The sequence below is a fragment of the Babylonia areolata genome, chromosome 35 (assembly GCF_041734735.1).
Source record: "Babylonia areolata isolate BAREFJ2019XMU chromosome 35, ASM4173473v1, whole genome shotgun sequence".
Classification (NCBI taxonomy): Eukaryota; Metazoa; Mollusca; class Gastropoda; order Neogastropoda; family Buccinidae; genus Babylonia; species Babylonia areolata.
This window is the reverse complement of record NC_134910.1, coordinates 18,712,846-18,738,535: the sequence shown is the minus strand read 5'-3', so window position 1 is coordinate 18,738,535 and position 25,690 is coordinate 18,712,846. Positions and strand designations below refer to the sequence as shown.

Here is a 25,690-nt window from a genome sequence, read left to right as displayed (position 1 = left end):
GAATGGTGGAAACTTGTCAAGTCATTTTTGAGAAAGAAAGGTATTGGGTCAGATGAAATTCTCCCTATTATATCTAATGGTATTGTCTATTATAAAAACAAAGATAAAACTGATGTTTTTAACAACTTTTTCATTTCACAATCCACTCTTGAAGACAGCGAAAAAGATTTACCTGACATTCCATTCCTCGACTTGGAACTTACAGACATAGCACTTACTACTTCTGATGTTGAAGGTGTTATTCTAAATCTAAATAAAAATAAAGCAGTAGGGCCAGATCTTGTCCACAATAGATTGTTAATTGCCCATTGCCAGCCATTCTAGACCCACTAACTAGGATTTTCAACAAAAGCCTTCATGAATCAAAATTTCCTCTGATATAGAAAACAGCACATGTAAATCCTCTGCATAAAAAAGCTTTGAAGGAACTTTGTAGTAATTACCGTCCAATCTCTTTACTTAGCTGTGTTGGTAAAGTCCTTGAGAGATGCATCCATAAGCAAGTTTACAAGTTTTTTTCATCAAATCATATTTTGTTTCCTTCCCAGTCAGGTTTTATTCCTGGAGATTCGACAGTAAATCAGTTGCTCTGTATTTATAATGACTTATGCTCATCTTTTGATAATGGAGTCACAACCCAGGCTGTATACTTTGATATATCTAAAGCTTTTGATCGAGTTTGGCATGAGGGACTTCTTCTGAAGTTAAGAGTGAATGGCATACGAAGCAAATTACTTGACTGGTTTTCTGATTACCTCTCTAACCGTATCCAAGCAGTTGTTATAAAGAGTGATAAGTCTGATTACAAAGGAATACCCGCAGGTTGTCCTCAAGGCTCTGTACTTGGTCGACTATTATTCCTTATCTATATCAGTGATATTGTATACAACATCCATTCAAACATTAAGCTATTTGCAGATGATACAAGTATGTCCTTAGCACTAAACAACCCAAACATCCATGCACAAACACTCAATTCTGACTTAGAAAAGATAGATTCTTGGGCTAAGCGATGGAAAGTCAGATTTAATGAGGGGAAAACAGAGTTATTAAATTTTTCTCGAAACACTGACACAATTTTACCTCTTACTTTTGGCATCACACCATTACAAAGTACAGACGCACATAAACATCTAGGCGTCATACTCCAAAACAACTGTAAATGGGAGGAACATATTAAAAGTATAATCAATGCTGTAACTATGTTGGTTTCTTGTCTTAAGATGTATAAGTACAAGTTAAATAGGAGAGCATTAGAAATCATGTACAAATCATTCATATTACCACATTTTGACTATGTTGATATTGTTTGGGATAATTGCACAGATGCACAATCAGATTCTCTGGAAAATTTACAGCTTGAAGCATTAAGAACCATAACTGGAGCTGTTTGTGGGACAAGCCACCAAAAAATATACCAAGAATCAGGGTTCTGTACACTTAAGGAAAGAAGGAAAAGACACAAACTTGTGCATTATTTCAAGATGTACTGGAATTCTCTACCTCATTATGTTAAAACCAGCAATTCCTTAAGCCAGCTTAAACATTACCTGTGTGCTAACGATGCTGTAGTACCTAGCTATTATTACTTTGGTAAATGGAAGGAACAAATCATTCACTGTTGACTTCGTCTAGGGATTAGTGACTTAAGAGAAGATATGTTCAACAGACATTTAATAAACGACCCACTTTGTGCTTGTGGCACTGCAAGCAAAACTGCTGAACATTATTTATTACTTTGTCAAGACTTTCATATGGCTCAGGCAAACACAATCTTAAATTTATCTCCAGACTATATTCACGTTAAAACTCTGTTGCATGGAGATCCTGTTCTCCAAAATCATACAAATATATTCATATTTCAAACTGTTCACCAGTTTATCTCTGATTCAAATAGATTTTAGCTTAGAAAGTATTGTGAAGAAAGGGTACAACATGTTTCTATTCGTAAAATGTATGTTGGATTTATTTGACTGACCAAATATTCAAAGTTGAATGGATTGGTCAATGATTTGTTAGAATTTCTCCTCTCCCCTCTGTTCCCCCTCCCCCACCACCTTACCCACCATTCTTCTAAAATTTCTTCTTCTTCGTGTTTTTCTTCTATTAGGCTAATTACTCTGGTGATAATAAATTTAATCTCATGTTAATGTTGATATTAGCATTATTTTACTATATTATGTACTGTTTGTTTATTTGTTTTATTTCATTATTTCATTACTTACTGTTTATGAATGTTATTTGATACAAGTCATAATATGGTTCATCAGCCGTCATGATAAAATTGAAGTGCAATGTTGTGAGCACAGTATAAGCTTTAAGCTTGTTGATGCTCTTTTGTCATTCATTGCATTGTAATCATGTGTATTGTTGAATATTAAAGATTATTTAAACCAAACATATTCAAAGACGTAATGTACAAATGCAACAACATAATGCAGTCTGAGCACTCTTGAACTGTGGTCAGCCATGGTCAGCTGTGAGGGAACATAGACCTGGGGAAACTTAGACCTAGGGGAATATAGACCTGGGAGAACTTAGACCTGGGGAAACATAGACATGCTCCCCTGCACTGGATGCCAACTAGGTCACTGTTAACCTCTCTGATGTTGTCTGAAAGTGAGCATGATGTGAGCGGGTGTGGCATGGCATGTGAAGGACATACATGTATGTCTGTGGGTGGGTTGGGGTGGTGGTGTGTGTGTGTGTTTGTCTGTGTGTGTGAACATAGATGCTAGCGTCAAAAATAGGAGATGACTCAGCTGTACCACTAAGCTGAGGGTCTACTGTGCAGTGGTCCTTACCACTCTCCTTTACACCAGCGAGACCTGGACTGTCTACAGCAGACACACCAAACAGCTCAACCTGAGCTGTCTCTGCAGACTCCTTCACATCAGGTGGCTGGACAAAGTTCCCGACACAAGTCCTGGAACGAGCTGGCCTCTGCAGCGTCTTAACCCTTCTGCAGAATGTCCAAGCCAAGTGGACTGGACGTGTGGTCAGAATGTCAGACAGCCGACTGTCTAATCAGCTGCTGTGTCAGGGCAAGCGCTCAGTTGGAGGACAGAAGAAACGCAACCAAGACTGCCTCGAAGCGTCCCTCAAAGTCCTGGGCGTCGAATCAACACGTGGGAGACACTTGCTCTGGACCACCCAGCTTGGCACAGCATAATCACCACAGAAGCCCATGCAGCTGAAGCTAGGCGCATCACCGAAGCGCACCGAAAGCGTGCTGTGCGCAAGGCCCGAGCAGCATCCATTGCCACAACAGCACCCACTCACTTGTGTCCCACATGTAGGCGAGACTTCGGGCCCGGATTGGCCTCACCAGTCATCTCTGGACCCACAGCCACTGATCTTCCATCTGAATCTTCAAGCCATGGTCATCTTTGAATCCGAAGGACGAACATCATCATCACATAACTTTTTTGACAAACATCATCACATCACTTTTTTGCATTAATTGCAAAGTGGCTTGAGCTTTGGAAAAAGTTATATAAATTCCCATTATTATTATTATTATTATCATCATCATCATCATCATCATCATCATCATCATCATCATCACCACCACCACCACCACCACCACCACCATCATCATTGTTATCATCATTAATGTAAATGTGATACAAACTGGTTGGGTGAGCAAAGTGTACACAATGGGTATATTCCAGCCAGGAGGGGTAAGAAATGGCCTTACCCGTGGTAAGAACCAGCTAGGGATAGGTTTTGGCCTGTGAAACCAGTCTAGAATAATCTAAACAAAAAGCCTTTGTACACGATTAACGGTCGAAGGGAAAGAACCCCCTTTTGCGAAAATGGTCCCTCCAAAATTCCTGTGTTGTTTCCCTTCAATTGAACACTGCTGAGTGAACTCTGCACATCATTTTCAGCTGAAGTGTCGGCACATCTCCAATGAGTTAATGCACTTTTTGTTCCTCACAGCCATTGTGCATGTCACAGTGAAATCATTGAGAGGAGGAGGAAGATAGAGATTGGGTGAAGGATTGGGAAGGGGTTAGAAGATAGCGTGTAGAATGGATGGAGGTATGTGTGTGTGTGTGTGTGTGTGTGTGTGTGTGCTGTTTAATTTTATATTGAATGCAGAAGGGTGTGTACAGAACCAAAGAGGAAAGGAAGGGGGAAGGGACATGGGGAGAACAGGCATCAGTGTTGACACAGACACACAGGCCATTTTCAGCACACATGATACACAAACACAGTGCCCAGGTAAAAACACACAGACACAATTTATCATATATAAATGCAGTGCAGAGACATACAGTCCATGTTATTATGCAGTTGAATGTGCCTGCTTCACTGGGAAAAAAAGCTTTCCATTTAAAAGGAGCGAAGTTTGTTTAAAGTTAATAAAAAGTTTCAGACTTTTGTATAAAAAAGGGGAAAAAGGGTAATGTATGTATGTATGTATGTATATATGATAATGGATAATGATAATAATGATATTACTTATATAGCACTGAATCTTGTGTAGTAGTAACCCGTCCACCTGGGAAGCGAGAGAATCTGAGTGCACTGGTTCAAATCCTGCAGTCATCAGTATTTTTTCCCCTACGCAAGATCTTGAGTAGTGGTCTTGATGCTAGTTTTATAAGTCATTTGGATGAGATGATGAATTGAGGTCCCATGTACAGGATGCTCTTAGCACACATAAAAGAACCCATGGCAAGAAAAGGGTTGTCCTTGTCAAAATTCTGTAGAAAAAGTTTCTTTGATTTGAAAACAGATAAAATTGCAGGCAGAAAAAAAATGGGAAAAAAAGGGTAGCGCTCTCAGACATGCTCTCCTTGGGGAGAGCAGCCTGAATTTCACACAGAGAAATCTGTTGTGACAAAAGAGTAATGCAATACATGTGCTCTTCCCAGGTCACAGGTGCCTGTGTGCGTGTGCAAGTGGAGGGTTCTAAAGAGCACAAGATAATTTCATACTCTGACAATGAACAAGCATGCTAAACTATCAAGCAACACATAGGACCATATATGAAGATTTGCTGATATCATTCAATAAAAAAAACTACTTTGGTTTGGCCTACATACAAGATCCATTGGCTTGCTTAAACAGTCTACTAGGAACTGTTGAAGGGGGAGACAGAGGGGAAGACCGAAAAAAACAGTGGACTTACGACATTGCAGAATGGATTGGAAAACCATTTGCAGAGATCCAGGCTTTGACACACAATGGACAGACCGGGAGGAATCTGGTGAACTGTTAGATAGAGTGACTGTGAAACAGGGAGAAGAAAACAGTCCATCATGGCTGGTCACTAAGTTCCCTAATTGGCTGGCTTGTTGACTGGAACCAACTGAACGCTGAGGTCGGTATGAGGGCAGGACATGGAAAAGCTCCAGAGAATCTGGACCTTTCTGAAGTGGGTAAACATTATTTTACTGACTGATTTTGCTCATTTACATGATACACTATGTATTTCGAACAAAAATTCTTCAAATCAATATTTGTTGTATTCCCGAGCAGGGGAACATGACATATAAATGTTAGCCACAAAAACCACATGATTTTGCGATTCAAAGGCAACTCCAGGCATAACAGCATTTTGGGGTAGGGGAAGCAACTCAACCAGTGTGACTTCCCAAAGGGTCAAATACCCTTTTCTGAAAATAGGTGGATAGCGCATGCCTTCTTTGAGCCCCTTTGCAAACTGAAGCCAGCAGAAGTGTTCAGTCAGCCATTTTGCTACTCGTGACGCGGTAACTTCATATATGTAGCAGAGCACTCAGTTGGCTGTGATGACTACTTCACGGCAAGCTTTCACTTGCTCGCAGCGTTAGTTAAGCTGACATTCCTGTGTGTGCCTTCACAGCAAGTTTGCTACATGTCACTGCACTGTTTTCCTGTAATAACTTTGGTGAATAAACCATTGGCAGATACCAGTTAATTTCCGGATGAACAGTTCTCTGACTTGCATTTCCCTACAGACAACCCATTTGTTAAGGTTAGGAAAAAAATCGCAAAAAATACAAAACATAAAGTAACTGAATGAAACTCACTGTACTTGACCCACTGACCCCTCTCCTCACGTTATGTGAATGCCCACCCCCCTCCCGCTTCACTGCTTTCAGAAGCTGAGTCACCATCAGCAACTTCTTGCTGGTAGCTTTCTTCACTACAGATACTTTATTCAACGTCTTCATCATCCTTGTCAATGTCGAAACCTTCCGTTTGAAGCATTTCAATCACTTCAGCAGCAGTAAAAATCCACTGTCGTGATCTAGTTTGCTCCAAAAATTTTCACTAGTATCGCCTGTGACGCCAGTTTCAATACGTATGCAGATTAGCTCGTCGTGTGGGGTCCATAACTTGCTGACTCGCTGTGGAGTGTGTTGTTACGAAATCTCATGAAGAAACTTTTCATTCAACCCTTGACATGTTCGCAATGCCCAGTGTAGCTGCAATTGTTACGCTACCCCATGAGGAAAACGTGGAAAAAATTTTAATTGTCGAAACCGCTATAGCGTTCCGTCGTCTGGAACGCTACTTTATGTCAGAAACGCTATAGCGTTCCATCGTCTGGAGTGAGTTAAGACACAACATTTGGCATGTCATGGGGACAAGCATAACATGATTTCATCAAAGATAATTGTTACAGTTTAGAAACTACCACCAGTTGACAGACGACTTCTCAACGGACTGACAGCCAGATACGAGTGTCAGTATGGCATCTAGTTGGCTTCAGCTTTCATTGCCAATGAGCTATCTATCTATTCTAAGGCAGTGGTCAGATGTTCATCCAAGTGTATTGCAATAATTTCTAGAAGACTTCTGCAGGTCTCTGTATACATGGTTATATTTTAGAAACCAGCACCAGTTAGCAGACTTCTCAATGGACTGACAGCCGGATATGAGTGTTGGTATGGTGCCCAGTTGACTTCAGCTTTCATGGCCAATGAGCTATCCATCTATTTTTAGTGCAGTGGTCAGATGTTCATCCGAATGTACTGCAATAATTTCTAGAAAATCTCTGCAGGTCTCTGTATAAAACTAATTTTGGAAAGTTTGATATCAAAGTGATAAAACAACCGGACAGTTTTATGTTAATTCGTTGAAGATTTGATAGCAGGCCAATACAACCTTTAAATGTGAAAGAACGAATGCAGACATTTCAATTCTGGATATTTATTTGAATAGAAAAGGCTCTATTGAAAAAGAAAACATAATATGTGGTGGTTTCCTGTATATAAATATGATTTATGAGGGTTTGAAGTTGAGCATGTCTTAATTTCATTGACTGGGGCATGAGAGGGTACCCTTGTGCCAAGGGCAGTAACTTTGAGTGTGTCCCAATTTTTTTCTTGGGAACATGTAAAAATGAGTTCAGCAGACACTGAAGAACATTTTAAGACTAGTCTACATCATTCCTGGGGAGGATGCACAGTAACCCCCTCGGCCTTGCAGACGATGAGTGTGTTGGGTTATGCTGCTGGTCAGGAAAATGCCTGGTAGATGTGGTATAGTGCATGTGGATTTGTCTGAATGCAGTGATGCCTTCTTGAGAAACTGAAACTGAAAACTGAAAGCTGGCTACAGGTTAACGTAGAAGCGAGATAACATGGTCCTAGTGGATTGGCTCAGAACATGGCCTTCCACAGGGATGGTTCCATTACACTCTGTTTCCTTCCTGAGTTACCAGAGACTAAGAACCAGGACCCAGAAGTACTCTCTCTGAAGCTGAAGATTAGACCATTGTCTGATATTTTAGCATTGGAAGATGAAGATAGGCATCGAATGCCCGTCTGTACCTGCAGTCTCTGCCATGGTTCACACGGCATTCTTGTTGGCCACTAAAATGAGCAATTGATTGTAGCCATGAATGACATTTGATTCGCTAGAGCAGGGCATACTTGGCTGGGTGTCTTTTCACGGAGTTTGCTGCAAAATTTTGCCAAACAGAGCAAACCGATAGGGCTAGTTTGGATCAGTCTGCATCAGTTTGACATGGTAAGTATATTCACCAAACAGGGAGTATAATTCAAACTCCTTCTATTGGGACAGGGAATGTTATTTCAAACTTCTTTTTTCTCATTTACTCTATGAAAAGTCATGTTAATGTTTTATACAAACCTGGGATGGGCTCTGAGTGTCTGATCAGGGCGTTGGGTAGGGTCAAGCATCTGCTGCCGTTTTGTTTATTTATTTACAGCAGATGATTTTGGAATAGTGAGTATGGATCTGTCCACTCGCTCTGACATCTCAAACTGAAATTTGGGCGCAGCACATAAGAACTGTTGATTATATTCCTCCAGGACTGTGAGTTGTATGAAAACATCCACATTTTCTAACTTGGGGGTGTGTGTGCTGTGTGACAGATCCCCCCGACGCTACACGTTCCCCAACGGCACACTGCACATACGGAAGGTGAAAGCGGGGACGCGGGTGTCAGATGAGGGCATGTATGAATGTTTTGTCACCAACTCCATTGGGACTGTCATTGCGCAGAGGATACAGCTGGTGGTGGCCAGTGAGTCCCGCTTTCTGTCAGTCTGTCATCTATCTGTCATATAGATAGAAGTCATAAGTTTGTTTTATGTCACTGTGTGTGATCATTCACAGTGTGTGTGTGTGCGCATGTGTATGTGTGTCCCTTCCATTTTTCTCATTTTTTTCTCTCTCTGTCCTTTATCATTTCAAGAGAAGCACCTCACAATAGCTGGCAGGCCCACCCCATCATGTGCACTGGTCAGTGGCACTGCTCCCACCTTCGTTCACAGACTTTTTCTGACTTTGCTGGTCAGTTTCTTTGTCAGCTGGGACATCCCTTTTGTCCTTTGCAGTCCACAGTCAGATCTCACCATGCTACCACCTTGATCCATTGCATTCCTTCCTTTGATCACACACACACACACACACACACACACACACACACATCAGATTTCCATCATTCCTTAATTGCACTCTTCCATGTTGGCCCAAGGCAGCTTCAGCCAGAGGTTATACACAATCAGTAATGACAGTAACTGTGGCTTTATCTGTGCTGTGTTATGTGGAGCTGAAGAAAACAAACAAAAAACCCCAACAAAAACAAAAAAAATCGGATCTGCCTTTGTATTGCTGCCTTGAGACAATATGACATATGCATGTGATCAGTTCACAGTACTACACCCTGATCACCCTCACCACCCTCCCCTTCCACCATCCTGCAATTCCCAGTTGTTGGCAGGCACAGACGGTGCAGAAGAAAGATGCCAATATTTCCATACCATTACATAATACATACAAAGCCCAGGCATTCTATGATGGTGTATATACTCCTACTCACACTTCTCATTGACGCTTTGACACTTATTCCATCCATCATGAAATGTATGCTGGTGATACTCAAATTAAACATTCTGATTCTCCTCCAAGTTATGAACATCATATTCAAACTCTCCAAGACAGTGTCACAGAGGTAAAAACTGGATGACAGAAAACAAACTGAAACTAAACGATGATAAGACTGAAGCCCTCAGACTCCTTCCTCCATCAGTAGATGCCACTTCCCTGCCTTCCACTGTCGATCACGGAAACTCTTCTATCTCATTCTCTGATCATGTTCGTGACCTTGGCTTTTCCCTCAATAAAGATCTTTCTATGCAGTATCACATCATCAAAACCTGTCAAGCAGCCTACTTTGAACTCAGACGAATCAGCTCTATACTCCACTACGTCACACTTGACACAACTAAAACACCAGTTAGTTCATGTATACTTTCTAGATTAGACTATTGCAACTCTCTTCTCATCTGTCGTTTGCAAACACTCTTCAGACCACTACAGCAGGTACAAAACTCTGCCATCAAACTGATTTATAAAGCAAAAAGATATGCACACTGCACACCTTCTAAAAGAGTTGCACTGGTTACCCATGGAGCAAAGAATCAAATAAAAAGCTACCTGTAACTGCTACCATGTCATAACTAGAACTGCACCCTGATACCTCTCTGGCATCTTTCAAATCTGTTCTGTTCGTTCTGCTGCCGATGATAGAGCCTTCTGCATCCCAAAATAAAAAGAGAACAGCATGGTGGTTGAGCCTTTTCATCATCTGCTGTTCAAATACGGAACTCTTTACCTCACCATGTCCATCACAGCCCCATACTGCCTTCCTTTAAATCTAACCTCAAGACTTTCCTCTTCCAGCAGCATTACCTCTAGACCCTCTCTCAGTCATGAAAGTAGGTTGATTGTGTAGGTATATTTGTAACGCTGTATTGTATGTGCGTCAAATGGATGGATGCATGCATGCATGCATGTATGTATGTATGTATGTATGCATGCATGCATGTATGTATGTATGTATTGCACATATGAGTTTGTATACACATAAATACATTTATTGTGCATGATTGTGAGTTGAGGACTGAGTGTGTTTCGTATGCATGTGTGTGTGGATTGTAAAGCGCTTTGTGCAATGAGGAAAGTGCTGATAAATGTCCAGTTATTATTATTATCAATTGGGGGGTTTTGGTGTTTGTTTGTTATTGTATTGGTAATTCTTGCATTCTGTCCCAGTTGAATCATTTGATATAAGCAGTCACACCTTTGATGTCAGCAGTCACACCTTGGAGTCTGAAACAGTGCCATTGGTTGCCAGAATATATAAATGGCTTCCAGGTGGTGATAATTACATAAGGTTTTGCTCCTAATCTGTTGGATGGAATGGGAATGGGACATATGATTTGTATTTGCCTGGGGCTTAAAAATGTTTTTTTTAAAATCAGTATATGCTTGAATTTTATGAAAAAAATATTGTTATTTGTCTGGTACTTAAAGAATTTTTTTTTTTTAAATATCAGTCTGAAATTTTGTTATATGTTTACAAATCATGTATTTGTTCCATATGACAGATTGTTTTACTGATTTTGGTTGTGAAATTACAAATATTAAAAAAAAAAAAAAAAAAGAACAAAAAACACAGACCCCTAGAAACAAGGTGTAGAGTTCCAATGTTTTATTTAGTTCTTCGTGGAGACGCTCTGCTGGTAAAAATGGTTAAAACAGCAGTTTAATAAAGTAGAGGATCCATTTACAAACATATAAAGATCCTGGAAATTAGCTGCATTATTTCACACACACACACACGCACACACACACACGCACACACACACACACACACACACACACCAAACCAAACAAACTAAACCGTACCACACCACACCACACCACGAAACACACATCACACCACACACCCACACACCACACCACACCACACCACACCACACCACACCACACCACACCACACCACACCACACACACACACACACACACACACACACACACACACACACACACACACACACACTGTACACCACCATACCACACCACACCACACAACACAACACAACACAGACACACACACACACACACACACACACACACACACCACACACACACCGCACACCACACCATACAAACACACACACACACACACACACACACCACACCACACCACACCACACCACACCACACCACACTACACCACACCATACACACACACAAACACATACACACACACACACACACACACACACACACACACACACACACACACACACCAAGTGAAATGAATCAGACTCTGAAAGACTGATCATGTCGGAGAAATCCTGTGGGAAAATACCACCAGTCTAGAGGACAGCTGATGGCCATATTATATTATATTGTATTATATTATATTATATTATATTATATTGTATTATTCTATACTGTGTTATATTATAGTCACACCCCTACTCAAGAAACCTGGTCTTTACAAAGAAATAAAAAAACAAACAAAAAAAAAACTACAGACCTGTTTCAATTAATCTTTCTGTCAAAATTGCTCGAAAGCGTTGTTCTTCATCAACTTCTCAGTCATTTGTCATCCAGTGATCTCCTTGAGGTGTTTCAGTATGCTTACAGGCAGAATTACAGTACAGAGACAGCCCTTTTACTCATATCCAACATGTTATTGTCCTGCGCCGACAATAGAAATCTCTCAGTTCTGTGTCTGCTTGATCTGTCTGCAGCCTTCGACACAGTAGATCACGATATTCTTATCAGCCATCTACGTCATACTTATTTTTACTTTATTTATTTTATTTTATTTTATTTTATTTTATCGTTATTTATTTTTAATTTTAATTTAATTTAATTTTTTAAAAATTTATTTACTTTTTACTTTTTTGTTTTTGTTTTTGTTGTTGTTGTTTTTTTTTATTATTATTATTTATTTATTTATTTATTTTTTGTTAATTTTATTTTGTTGTTGTTGTTGTTTTTTATTTTATTTTATTTTATTTTTTTTTTTTTTTTTTCTCAAGGCCTGACAATGCGCGTTGGGTTATGCTGCTGGTCAGGCATCTGCTTGGCAGATATGGATTTGACTGAACGCAGTGACGCCTCCTTGAGCTACTGATATACTGATATGGAATCTTTGGCTCTCGGTTGGTTGCTTTAAATCTTGCCTCTCTAATCGCACTCAAAGGGTGTTCATTTCCAGTTCTCATTCTGAATCCAGACCTCCTCCTGTTTGATATGGTGTTCTCCAAGGTTCAGTTTTTGGTCCGTTATCATTTAATCTGTACACTCAGCCACTGTCTGACATCATCAGACAACATCAATGTGATTTTCACAAGTTTGCAGATGCCACCCAACTCACTAAAGCTTCTTCCCCCAATTCTTTGACTATCATCTGCAAAAACACAGATTTTTGCATTGTTGCTGTGAAGGAGTGGATGCTGACAAACAAGCTTAAACTTAATGATGTCAAGACAGAAGCCATACTAACAGGTTCTAAGTATGCACTAAGTTACATTTCAGACTATACCTTGACTGCAATGCTGCAACACTGATATCAACTTTCAAAATTCTGTCAGAAACTGGGTGCATTTTTTAAATTTTTATTCAGCTCTGTCCTTGCACGACCATGTCAGTAATTTATGCAAAACTGGAAACTTCCAGCTGAGGAAAATCCATGCCATTTGACTGTAACTAACTGTTGAAGCAACCATTCAGTTTTTCTGTTCCATGATCCTAAGTCGCATTGACTACTGCAGTACACTACTTGCTGGCTTGCCTTCTGATTTGATGTCATGTCTTCAGATTATTTTGAACAAGCTGCAAGAATCATTTTCAGAAAGTCAAGAAAGGATCGGGTTACCCCACTCTTACATCAATTTCATTGGTTACCCATCAAGTACAGGATTCAGTACAAAATTGCCATATTGGCTTATCTCCACTTTGAAGGATCTCTCCCATTTTAATTATCTTCTGTCCTTTATACATACACCCTTTCCCATTCACTCAGGTCTTCTGTTGAAAAGCTCCTTTGAGCCCCCAAGACCTCTTCAAAGACATTTGGCCAAAGAGCCTTTCAGTATCAAGTACCTTATGTCTGGAATTCTCTTCCTCAGGATCTCTAACACTTACCAACACTGTTCTTTTTCAAAACAAATTGAAAACCCACCTGTTCAAAGAAGCCTTTAGGTTGAAGAAGCATAGCTATTTGTCTGCATTCTTCTTCCTCCTATCCACCCCACTTCACCCTCTACTGAAACCATCACATAGTGAGTGTATCTGTGGGTGGGTGTTTACTGTGCATGTGTGCGAGTGAGTGCGTGTGTAGGGCATTTTGTGTGTGTGTGTGTAATTGTTCATATTTGCAATTTGTATTGTTGTCTTGGTTTACATAGATACACATATAAGAGTTTCCTGCCTTTGCGCCCGCTGGCTGCACTGTGTTGGTCTCAGCATTTTTATGTATGTTTCTGTGGTCTTCCTTTTCTGATCTGGACATTTTTTGTATCTCTCTGTGTGCTTTATTTCCAGGACTCTAAAGTTCGGAACAGTTTTGATTATTTTCATTTGCTTTTGGAACTTGGACTTTTGATTTTCTTCACACTTGGATTTTTGTTTGCGAACTAACACAAATAAACACTGCTCACCTGACCTGACCCTCGTAATTGTATCAGCGACCATCTCCACCCTGCCTATGATACTTTCTGCCTTTTGGGGATGTTTTTCACATGCATAGTCCTCTCATACCATCCGATCTCTGCTCTCACACTGCTGCTGTCACCATGGTGAACGTCAGTAACATTAAAGCATTGCTGTGAAGTATGTCATAGGTTAAACAACACCGACTATATGATGACACGACTCAGCACATCATCAGCCAAGTCAATGGCAGACCAAAGACATAGAGAGGAACCAGAGCGGGCAGACCACCATTTGTGGGGCTCTGTTTCCTGCACTGATTGCCCTCCTGTCTTTGACATCAGCCCTGCTGTTGCTGTGACTGTCACTGACGCTGAACTGATGCCACTTCTTCAAACTGCGGTGTATCCCCTGTGACTGGTTCTGCTCTGCTTCCTACTCCTCCCACACCTGTTTGAGCTCCGGACCTTTCTCTTCCTTCCCACTTTCCTCCACTGTTCAGTCACCTTCGTCTCCTTCCACTGTCTGTCTGCCTGACACCTGATTCACCATTAAATTCCTCTGATTAACTGTCTGTTCCATGCTCAATCTGTCTGAGTCTGACCTGGTCAAAAGACTGACTATATTTCTGATTACATTTTTGAAAATAACTTTGATATAGTGTTCCTTACCAAAACCTGGTTAAAACAACAAGGTCACAAACCCAAACTAAAACAACTGACCCCCCATGGCTACAAAACTAAGTCACTTCCTCAACTGTCTCGTGGAGGTGGCATCGCCATCGTCACTGAAGCATTTTAGAGTCTTCCCTTTCATTCTCCCACAACCATGCCTCTCCGCATGATTCTTTTGAAATCCTTGGAAGTCACTCTCAATGTTCACAGTCACTCAGTCATCTTCTGTTGTCTTTATCGTCCTCCTCCGAGTTGTAAGAACAACCTAATGTCTTCTCTGTATCTTGAAGAGTTCCAAACACTACTTGACTGCTACAACCTTCATTCTGCCAAACTTACCATCCTTGGAGATTTCAGCTTTTATTTTGACAACCAAACTTCCACTGATGTCAAACGCCTATGTCTCACTCTGTCCAATCATTCTCTCTCAGCTAATTAGAGAACCAACACACATGACTCCATAATTTCATCAGTGACTGTAACTGAGAAACTTTCTTCTGACTATTCTGCTGTTATTTTCTTGCTTAATACTTCAAAACCTACCAGAACCAAAAAGATCTGTTACTTGTTGCAGCCTGAAATCTGTCAACATCAAAACTTTTTCTTTTCAAGCTGCTGACCACCTTTCCAAAATTTCTTCCTTTTCCAACGTCTCTGCACATTACAACACTGTTCTCTCTCATCTGCTTGATGAACATGCACCCCCTACTACCCACATGCTGCCTGATAGGCCTTCTGCCCCATGGCACATACAAGACATTTGAATTGCAAAACGCAAGCATCACCAAAACTGATAGTCCACAATCAAATCTTCCGAACAAAGTCAAACATATCTCATCAGTGAAGACAAACTTCTTTTCTACTCAAGTTCTTGATGCCACATCCACCAAATCTCTGTACTGCATCATGTCAAATCTTCTTGGTACTACAAAAGGACTCCTCTTCCTTCTGCCTACACTTTATTTGAAATCCAAAATGTCTTCTCTGTCTTTTTCGATAAAGTTCAAAATATTTGGACCAACTTGAACCAAATGCCTTTCCAACCTGCTTATCCTGATCCTCAGTTCAACGGCACCCCTCTCCATTCCTTCAATCCCTTGACGGAAACAGAAGTCCATGAAATCCTGAAAGAAATGACAATGAAATCCTGTGAGCTTGATCCTATACCAGCCTCTGTCTTTTCCCAGTGTGCCTCACAGCTTCTCCCCACAATCACCAGTATTGTCAACTCATCCCTTCTCATTGGGACATTTCCATCCACTTTCAAATCTGCAATTGTCCAGCCTCTTCTGAAGAAACCCAACCTTGACTCAAATTTTTTGAAAAACTGTGGACCAGTTTCTAACCTTCCTTTCCTGCCCTTAAGCAGCTCAGCAACCACCTTTGTTTCAACAAAGTGAGTCTGTGTTTTAATCTGGTGTTCGGTTGTCTGTGTGTGTGTCTGTGTGTCCGTGGTAAACTTTAACTCTTTCGTTCCTATTTTTCTATGAACCATTACTCCCCCTTGTTCCGAGATCCCCACCATTCGCATATTCCCTTCATTCCTGGATTTAGGGAAGAGAAAGAAAGTATGAAGCAGGGTACTTATTTTGGAGGCTTACGATAATGCGGCACATTACAGTACACTAAGATTGTCTTATACTGTTATGTTCAGAATTGATGTGTGAAGTTGTCTGAGACCCTGTTGACACAAAAGGGTGACATCTCTGGTGACACTCAGGTGTAAAACAGGTGACTTTGGGGTCAAACGCAATGCATACAACTACGTACTACATGCAGGACAGTGTTTTGCTTGCAGAGTATGCACATCACGCAGGTACTCACCGAGTAGTGCCTCATATGTATCTCAGTGCCACACTGCTAGTCATATCCACGAAAAACTGTCACAATTGTCACTACTATTGTCCTTATCACATGAATGATTTGAACTTTGTCTCAAAGAGAATATATGCCTTTCACTACACTAGCACTCACTGAGCCAGAATCAGATCATTATCTACACAATTCTTGAACAAAAACTATTCAGAAACGATACTGTCTCTAAATACGCATGTCCATGTCACAATCATCACCTAATATGCCACACAAAGGTGACACGTGTGTGATATACCTTGAAGCAGTCATGCCAGTTACTGCACAAGTATACACCACAATTTTCACACTTCTTACTTTTTTTTAACTTTTCATCACCCGCTATCTGTGCTTCTGTAGCAACAGCTAATTGCACTCTCTCCTTGTCATTCATTTGAAACAGATTGAAATCATTATCTGTTAGAGCGTTGTAAAACTCATCATCAGAAAACTGTTCACAATCCGAACTTTCTACATATTCCGTTTTTCTGTGTCCCTGTGTCTACACAGCACATTGGCAAGAATGTAGTGGCGCCCGCTTTCCCACGGCCTAGTGAGGGGGAGTGGGTGTCTGGCATCCATTCCACTCATAAACACTGCCCCGTTAGTGAGCCGGTCAAGGATAGATGACGTGCACTGATGACGTGACTCGCAGGAAGTTCAAAGCGCTTACCGCGAGAACCGATTTTCCGGGCTGCAGGAAGGAAAGGGGGAATTCTCTGCTGCATGGTTTTCCGGCCTCCAGGAATGAAGGGTAAAAATCCGGTAAACCGGTAAACCGTGTTGCAGGGATGAAAGAGTTAACATTGCCATTTTCTCTGGAAATACTTTGTCTGCCAATACCAAAATTGGCTAAAACATAGTATAAAAAGAAATCTTCACTGTCAAACCAATAACAGCTTGTAAGTCTCCCGAATTAAGCCACATTTCCGAATCATTAACAGTTTATTTCGTTAAGATGTGTTCCAAAATCCGAAAATTGTAAAAACCGCTTTCCACTGAGTTTGGCTGATAAGAAGGAAGGTTGTGTTTGAAGACGACATGACCTCATGTTTCTTGTTTACAATCAAAAGGAAAGAAACACAAATTCTGGACAGAACACTTACAGTGATACTAACTACACCATCAACATGTTTACTGCATATAGATATTCTGAAGCAGACACTGAATTAACTGGAATGAACATAAAAGAAAATTTGAATCAGTCATTTCTTTCAACCCATTGTAGACTGGTTTGTACAGATCTAGAGATCTACTATGTGTTGCAATGTGCTCGAAGGATATGGCAACGTCTCCTTTAACGCCAAAATAAAAGAATAATAGATATAATAAAACACATAAAAAACATGATTTAAACAGCATTATTACATCAACTACAATCACATCTGTTTATCGCACAAAGAATAAAAACGTCAACATTGCTTTAAGTTTTAAATTTAGTCACTTGACGTCAGATGTTGCCACAGCCTTGGGGATTAGTCTGCTTGCATCAGAACTGAACATGTGTGGTTCAACCCCACTCGCATGCCATTTTCTTTTTTCTTTTTCTTTTTTTCTTTTTAAAAAAAATTTTTTTCTCCCAAGTTTATTTTATATGTCATATTTAATACAGAGCACTTTTCAACATTTTTTTAAATCTTGTTTTTCTTCCTTTTTTTTTCTCCTCGTGATTCCTTTACTGGAATCATCCAACAGTTGATCATATGCTTACATACTAGTGTTCATTTAGAAACAGTTTACATCTGATATAAAATTGTATGTTACTTTGATAGATTCTGAAAAGGCATTTGATTCTCAAGAAAATTTCTTTGGCCCGTCTTTTTGAAAATTGGTGTGGGAAACTTTTATCAGTATGTACATATACAATATAATTAAGAGTTAGGGTTGGAAAACAATTTACTGGTAATATCAATTGTACTAATGGTTTATTACAAGGTGATGTGTGCAGCCCTGTTCTTTTCTCTTTATTCATTAATCAAGAGATGATTCATACAGGAAGGCATAGTGCAGATATAAGTAATGATATAATCGTATAGTTTATTCTTTTGTTTGTTGATGACATTGTGTTATTATCAGAAACTTTGTTGGTTTACAGACACAATTAAACAATCTTTACAATGCCGCATCTCGCTACAGCTCAAAGTTGATATGGATATGAGTTGCATCATAGTTTTTAGGAAAGGTGGATATCTGTCAAGGTAAAGAGAGATGGTTTTATGGTTCACTTCAGATGTGTCAGTTTTAAATTCATGTTATTTAGGAATATTGTATAGGAGTTTCAGTTATGCATGTGAGGATTTGGCAAACAAGGGTAAAAGGGCTGCATTTAGTGTTATGTATAAACTGTATGAACTGAATTGTAATTTATAATCTGTAAGGTGCAGCCCATTCTGCTTTATGGTGCAGAACTATGGGGTTCGGATAAAGCCTCTGGTGGAATTTCACAATGTAAATATTATGAAATACCTGTTATGCAGAAATGCCACTGAGACTTAAGTTCACTTTGCACTCATTTGTCCTGCCCATGATGGAGGTAGATTTAAGTTTATACCAGCTAAGCATTATAAAAACCCTACTGACTGTAAACTTGCATTATTTATGGCTGCTAGAAATAATCTTGCAATAATGAATTTTGCTATATTCTTTTGCTATATATCAGCATTTATGTTTTTATGTTTATGTTCTAAATTATATACACTTTTTTTTTCCAATCTAAAAACAGATTAACTTGCTCGTTCACACCCCATGATTTGGAGCTTTAGCCTAAATGAATGAATTCCCATTCCAGTTCTCTTTCTCTCTGTGTCACTCTTTATCTCTTCCCCCTCTTCCTCTCCCCCCACCCCTTGCCCATACACACACACTCTTTTTTTTTTCTCTCTCTCTCTCTAGCTTCCTTCCTTTTGTCCTCTCTACCCTTGGTATCAGCCCTTTTCCAACTGCTTATGTGCAGGTTTGGGGAAGAGGTTTGTGCAGGAGGGAGGGGGAGGCAGGCATGGGGTGGGATCCAACGTGTACCTGCCCTGTCAGATCACCTCCACACCCAGCGACCTCCTGGTGGTCTGGCAGAAAGACAGCTCCCTGCTCAAGATCGACGACAAGTGAGTCAATCAGTCCTCCACTGTCTGCCATTCTCAAGGCCTGACCAGTGTGTTGGGTTGTGGCATCTGGCCAAGTGGTTAGAGTGTTGGATTTTCAATATGAGGGGCTTTGGTTGATGGACATCAGGGTGTGTTATAAATTTAAATTCTTGGGGGTCCCAGACCACCTTCAGATGGCCTCACCAATGGTGCACATTCTGATCAGATCTGCGTTGCTGGCAACACACATTCTGATGCACGCTTATCTTCTGGTCATAATTGTCTTGGTTTCTGTGCCTAAAAGTGGCGAGGGGAAACAATACTTCTTTGTTGCCGACGATCCTAGCGTCAGAATGGAGGCCTGATATACGATTTTCACTCTTTGTATCCATGAGCTTGTTAAGAATTTTTTGGAATGTCCCAGGGACCCATTCATTGAACATGTAGTGTGTCCTCTCCATTTTCAAAGTATCAGGGATGCATATTTCTTTGTTATCACAAGCCCTGAACAGACCTCTGTTGTGTATACACATACAGAAATCAAATGCACACGTTAAAGATCCCAGAGTGCATGTCTGTGTTTAATGATAGAAACATAAACAGTGTGCAGAACCTTGAACACTGACAGCAGGTTGGCATCAACAGTTGTACAGCCGTGGATTGATTCTCCTGAAGTGTGGTGGAAGTGTTGATTGTGAACCAAGGATGACTTGATCAGACATAGGTGGTGAAGGAGATCAGTGTCTGGTTCCAGGGAATTTGTAGGAATTCTTCCCATTGGGACATCATCATCATCAAGGAAGTCCATTGCGAATGATGAAATTGTCAGTGCCTCAGGAGATGAAAACACAGTCCAGTGGCAGACACACAAATGCAGCCTAACTGTGGACAAGCAGTAGCAGATGATTACTTAAAAAAGAAAAAGATAAAAGGTTGAACTAGTATTTTCAAGGAAGATTTATTTCGGGTCAGAAAAGAGGAAAACTATTTTGCTGTGGCAAAGGTGTGTGCATTGCTGAGTGTCCTCTTTCTTTTAATCAAGCTAGGTAACCACAATCATTGTGCTGATTTGTTCACTATTTTTATTTGCAGAGACACTGTATTTTACCTTGGTGGTGATTAAAAGATCAAAACAAAGCAAAACCAGGAAGCTACCAATGGCTGCCTGTTGTCCTAGCAAGCTAGGACTAAAGCCAGCCCTGAAAACAGCCTAATGCTCTATCAGGCCCATAAGTTAAGACGCCAACAGCGAAAAAAAAATGAGGAAGATGGTTGGGTAGGCCTGGATAGGGATGTGGGGGGAAGATGGCTGGGTAGGCCTAGATACTAGATAGGGAAGTGTGGGGAAGATAGTTGGGAAGGCCTGGATAGGGGCGTGGTGGGAAGATGGTTGGGTAGGCCTGGATAGGGAAGTGTGGGGAAGATGGTTGGGTAGGCCTGGATAGGGACGTGGTGGGAAGATGGTTGGGTAGGCCTGGATAGGGAAATGGGGGGAAGATGGTTGGGTAGGCCTGGATAGGGACGTGGGGGGAAGATGGTTGGGTAGGCCTGGATAGGGAAGTGTGGGGAAGATGGTTGGGTAGACCTGGATAGGGACGTAGTGGGAAGATGGTTGGGTGGACCTAGATAGGGAAATGGGGGGAAGATGGTTGGGTAGACCTAGAAAGGGACGTGGGGGGAAGATGGTTGGGTAGGCCTGGATAGGGATGTGGGGGGAAGATGGTTGGGTAGACCTAGATAGGGATGTGGGGGGAAGATGGTTGGGTAGACCTAGATAGGGATGTGGGGGGAAGATGGTTGGGTAGGCCTGGATAGGGATGTAGTGGGAAGATGGTTGGGTAGGCCTAGATAGGGACATGGAGGGAAGATGGTTGGGTAGGCCTGGATAGGGACGTGGTGGGAAGATGGTTGGGTAGGCCTGGATAGGGACGTTGGGAGAAGATGGTTGGGTAGGCCTGGATAGGGACGTTGGGAGAAGATGGTTGGGTAGGCCTGGATAGGGACGTTGGGAGAAGATGGTTGGGTAGGCCTGGATAGGGACGTGGGGGGAAGATGGTTGGGTAGACCTGGATAGGGATGTAGTGGGAAGATGGTTGGGTAGACCTAGATAGGGAAATGGGGGGAAGATGGTTGGGTAGACCTGGATAGGGATGTGGGGGGAAGATGGTTGGGTAGGCCTGGATAGGGATGTAGTGGGAAGATGGTTGGGTAGGCCTGGATAGGGACGTGGTGGGAAGATGGTTGGGTAGGCCTGGATAGGGACGTTGGGAGAAGATGGTTGGGTAGGCCTGGATAGGGAAGTGTGGGGAAGATGGTTGGGTAGGCCTGGATAGGGACGTTGGGGGAAGATAGTTGGGTAGACCTGGATAGGGACGTTGGGGGAAGATAGTTGGGTAGGCCTGGATAGGGACGTTGGGGGAAGATGGTTGGGTAGGCCTGGATAGGGACGTTGGGGGAAGATAGTTGGGTAGGCCTGGATAGGGACGTTGGGGGAAGATAGTTGGGTAGGCCTGGATAGGGACGTTGGGGGAAGATGGTTGGGTAGACCTGGATAGGGACATTGGGGGAAGATAGTTGGGTAGGCCTGGATAGGGACGTTGGGGGAAGATGGTTGGGTAGGCCTAGATAGGGGCATGGGGGGAAGAGATGGATGGGGTAAGTGGGGGGAAATGGGGATCTGGCAGTTGGTCTCTGTCCTGTGGGTAAGAGTTTTCAGGTGAGGGTGCTGTCGTGATGTTCCAGCCCTCGCTACAGACAGATCCATGGTGGCCTGCTGATTATGGACGCCCAGGTGAATGACTCGGGGTCGTACCACTGCCAGGTGACCAACAACAACTTCTTTAATTTTGTTGACAATAACCCCAACCTGATGCAGTGGCGCAACAGTCGGCCTGCCCTCCTCCACATCATTGATGGTGAGGACCAGGAGGAAGAGTGTGATGTTGGCAGTTGCTGATGACAGTTTGTTTGAAAGACAGACACATAGAGATTGGGGGTGGGGTATAAAGAAAGAGGGACAGACAAAGGTAGGGGTGGGGTATAAAGAAAGAGAGACAGACACAGATGGGGGTGTGGTATAAAGGAAGAGAGACAGACAGGGATGGGGTGGGGTATAAAGAGAGACAGACACAGACAGACAGACAGAGGTTGAGTTATTGAGAGAGAGAGGAGTCAAAGTTTGATCTAATGGGATAGAGTAAAACAACACCACACCACACCATCACCAACCTAACACTCAAAACACACCCCAAACAAAACCATCCTACCCACCACTACCCCACCCCATCATATGCCTCCCTACCACACCCAACAACATACACTTCACTACACTAAACTACACTATACTACACAACTTAGTTCAACACAGTACACAGATGATTGCAGAAGACACACAGCATTGTTGCCCCCCTTTCCTGTTGACGCCGGACAAAAATACTGCACTGAACCTCACAGCACCATGCAGTGTAGGGTAACACTCACCACACTACACCCAATCCTTGCAATAGCAACATTCCACACCATGCAACACAACACACTACACCACACCAGCACAACACATCACAACATATCACAACACACCATGTAGCACAGCACAACACATCACAACACACCTTGCAGCACAACACAACACACTACACCACACCAGCACAACACATCACAACACACCTTGCAGCACAACACACCACACCACACCACACCACACCAGCATAACACCACACCATCACAACACATCACAACACACCATGCAGCACAACACATCACAACACACCATGCAGCACAACACCCTCCCGAAACCTGGAGGGGGTCAGGCTGGTGTTCTCTTGACCCTCTCCCGGGAGGGTCACTACCTTGTCGTGGTCGGGAGGCTTAGTGGCCAGTGATCGAGCGAGCTATGTCGGCGGGGGCATCAGTGCTTCTTGGGGTTTTGCTGCTCTGGTCCCAGGTCTTATTTGACAGCCTACATAGCCATCATAGCTGTTAGGGCTGAATAAGTGGTGGTTTTTGTACTGATGCCCCTGATAGGGCTTCCCATGCCGAACAGGTCGTGAGTGAGGCCCAAACTAAACGTGACCCACTGTCCCTTTCGCTAGTCTCTATTCTTCTTTTTACTGCCTCTTTTCTGTCCTCAGCTCCCCATCAAGCCTTCTTTTCCACATTCTTTTTTTCTCTGCGGCCTTCTTCAGGCCCGCTGTGTTTGCCGTGCGGCGCGACCTGTGATAGAGGGGAATGAGATCCTGGGGATTGAGAGAGCACGCTGCTCTCAACACATCCCTTTGGCTCGGACCTCTCCTAAGACAGGCGGCACACATTGGCCCGTGTGTGTCAATCGGCTACCCCTTCGTGGGGCTGGGTCAAGACTGGCAGTTTAGAGGCTAACAAAGGTAACCCCCGTAGTGCTCGGTTCTCTGTCCCTGGGAGCTGGGCATGATCTGGGGGGAACACGTTGGAGCTAGGCTGTTGGTCGTATATCCCTCCCGAAACCTGGAAGGGGTCAAGCTGGTGTTCCCTTGACCCTGGCCCCATGGTGGGTGGGTAAGGGAGGGATGAATTTACAATCATTAAACATGAATCCTAAACAAACACACACCCCTAAACTCGGAAAAAGGAGGAGACTGGGAACAGACGACTCAGATTCAGATTCGGAGGTCATTGAGACCTCTGGATTTTGGCCATCGTGGCTTGTGATGGAGGGCGCTGATGACGACAAGCCCTTGTCGGCTCTCAGCCCCTTCGCTATCCAGAAGGGCTTTCAGTGTCTGGCAGGATCGCTGAAATCCATCAAGAGGCTGAGGAGCGGAGCGTTTTTTAGTGCAGACAGAGTCAAAAAGGCAGACACAGCTTCTTCTCAAGGCGACCACTTTTGTGGATAGGGTGGTGAAGGTTTCCCCTCACAAAGGTCTCAACTGCTCAAAGGGGGTTATCAGATGCCCGGAGTTGAAAGGTGTGTCTGAAGCTGAAATCAAGAGCGAGCTGTCCTCTCAGGGAGTGACCGACGTGTACAGGGTGACGGTGAGGAAGGGGTCGGACAGAGTCCCGACCAACACTTTCTTCCTCACCTTCTGCTGCCCGGATGTCCCCAAGGACATTCGAGTCGGATACCTGATGGTTAGTGTAAGCCTGTACGTGCTGTCCCCTCTAAGATGTTTCAAATGCCAGAAATTTGGACACGTGAGAGACCAATGCAAGGAGGAAGAGGCGTGTGGCACCTGTTCGAAGGCGGCGCACCAGGGCGATTGCGTCAGTCCAGCCCGTTGTGCGAACTACGAAAGGTGGCCACCCGTCCTCATCAAAAGACTGCCCCGCCTGGAAAAAAGAAAAACAAATCCAGAAGGTCAAGACAGAAAAGAAGATATCCTTCTTTGAGGCAAGGAAACAGGTGGAGGCCGCGTCGCCTAAGGCGTCTTACGCCTCTGTCGTCAGACCCAAGACGGTGGACGTCGCGGTTCAGACGACGTCCACAGGGACGCAGACGGACGACTTACCCACCTCGTTAGAACCGTTGGCCTTGGGTGGAGACGCCGTGTCCACCCCTTCCCATCCTGTGCGGCAGCCCTCAGGGGCTGCTGGGCGGGAGAGAAAAGCCTCGGGCGGAGGCACGTTGTCCGCCTCCCGCCCCCCCCCCCCCCCCCCCCCCTCCGGCTCCCCTCGCCCCGCCTCTCGTCTGCCTGGCCCTCGGGCTGGCAGAAGTGGCCAGAAACCCCCCGTACCTCCTAAACTCAAGGAGGGGAGGGTTGCGGCCTCGGCGGGATCGGGAAGAGCCGAGGTTGTGGATATTCCGACTTGGTCGGAATCAGAAAAATCCAGTTAAAAAAATAGATACTCCATCTTGGCTGACCTTGAGCCACCGCAAGCAGAGGAGCAGGTAGCGATGGAATAGGCTGCTGCTTTATTTTTTTTTTTAACCTTCTTAATGGCAGTGATCCACTGGAACATCCGGGGGTTCTACGCCAATTTCCAGGAACTCCATCTGCTTTGTCGTGCTTTGAAACCTTCAGTGCTGGCGCTGCAGGAGACTCTGCAAAGAGATGGCAAGGTTTTATCTCTCTCTGGTTTTAACTCCGTTTTTAAACCCGCTCAACCGAAGCAAGAGGGATTGACGGGAGGTGTCGCTCTTTTTATTCGCAAGTCCCTTTTATACAGTACAGTTCTTTTAAG

At 42.9% G+C, this 25,690-nt stretch overlaps 1 protein-coding gene across 2 annotated transcripts in view; it reads left to right on the top strand.

The window, feature by feature from the left end:
• Positions 1-25,690, top strand: part of LOC143277734 (protogenin A-like) — a 208,257-nt gene that overhangs the window by 58,399 nt on the left and 124,168 nt on the right. For both annotated transcript variants that reach the window (XR_013053779.1, XM_076582632.1), the window contains exons 3-5: positions 8,343-8,494; positions 19,408-19,555; positions 22,277-22,449. Coding sequence is in view for 1 of the 2 variants with exons in the window: in XM_076582632.1 (XP_076438747.1) it covers positions 8,343-8,494; positions 19,408-19,555; positions 22,277-22,449 (473 nt within the window). In the remaining variant the exon portion in view is untranslated. The remainder of the gene's footprint in view (positions 1-8,342; positions 8,495-19,407; positions 19,556-22,276; positions 22,450-25,690) is intronic.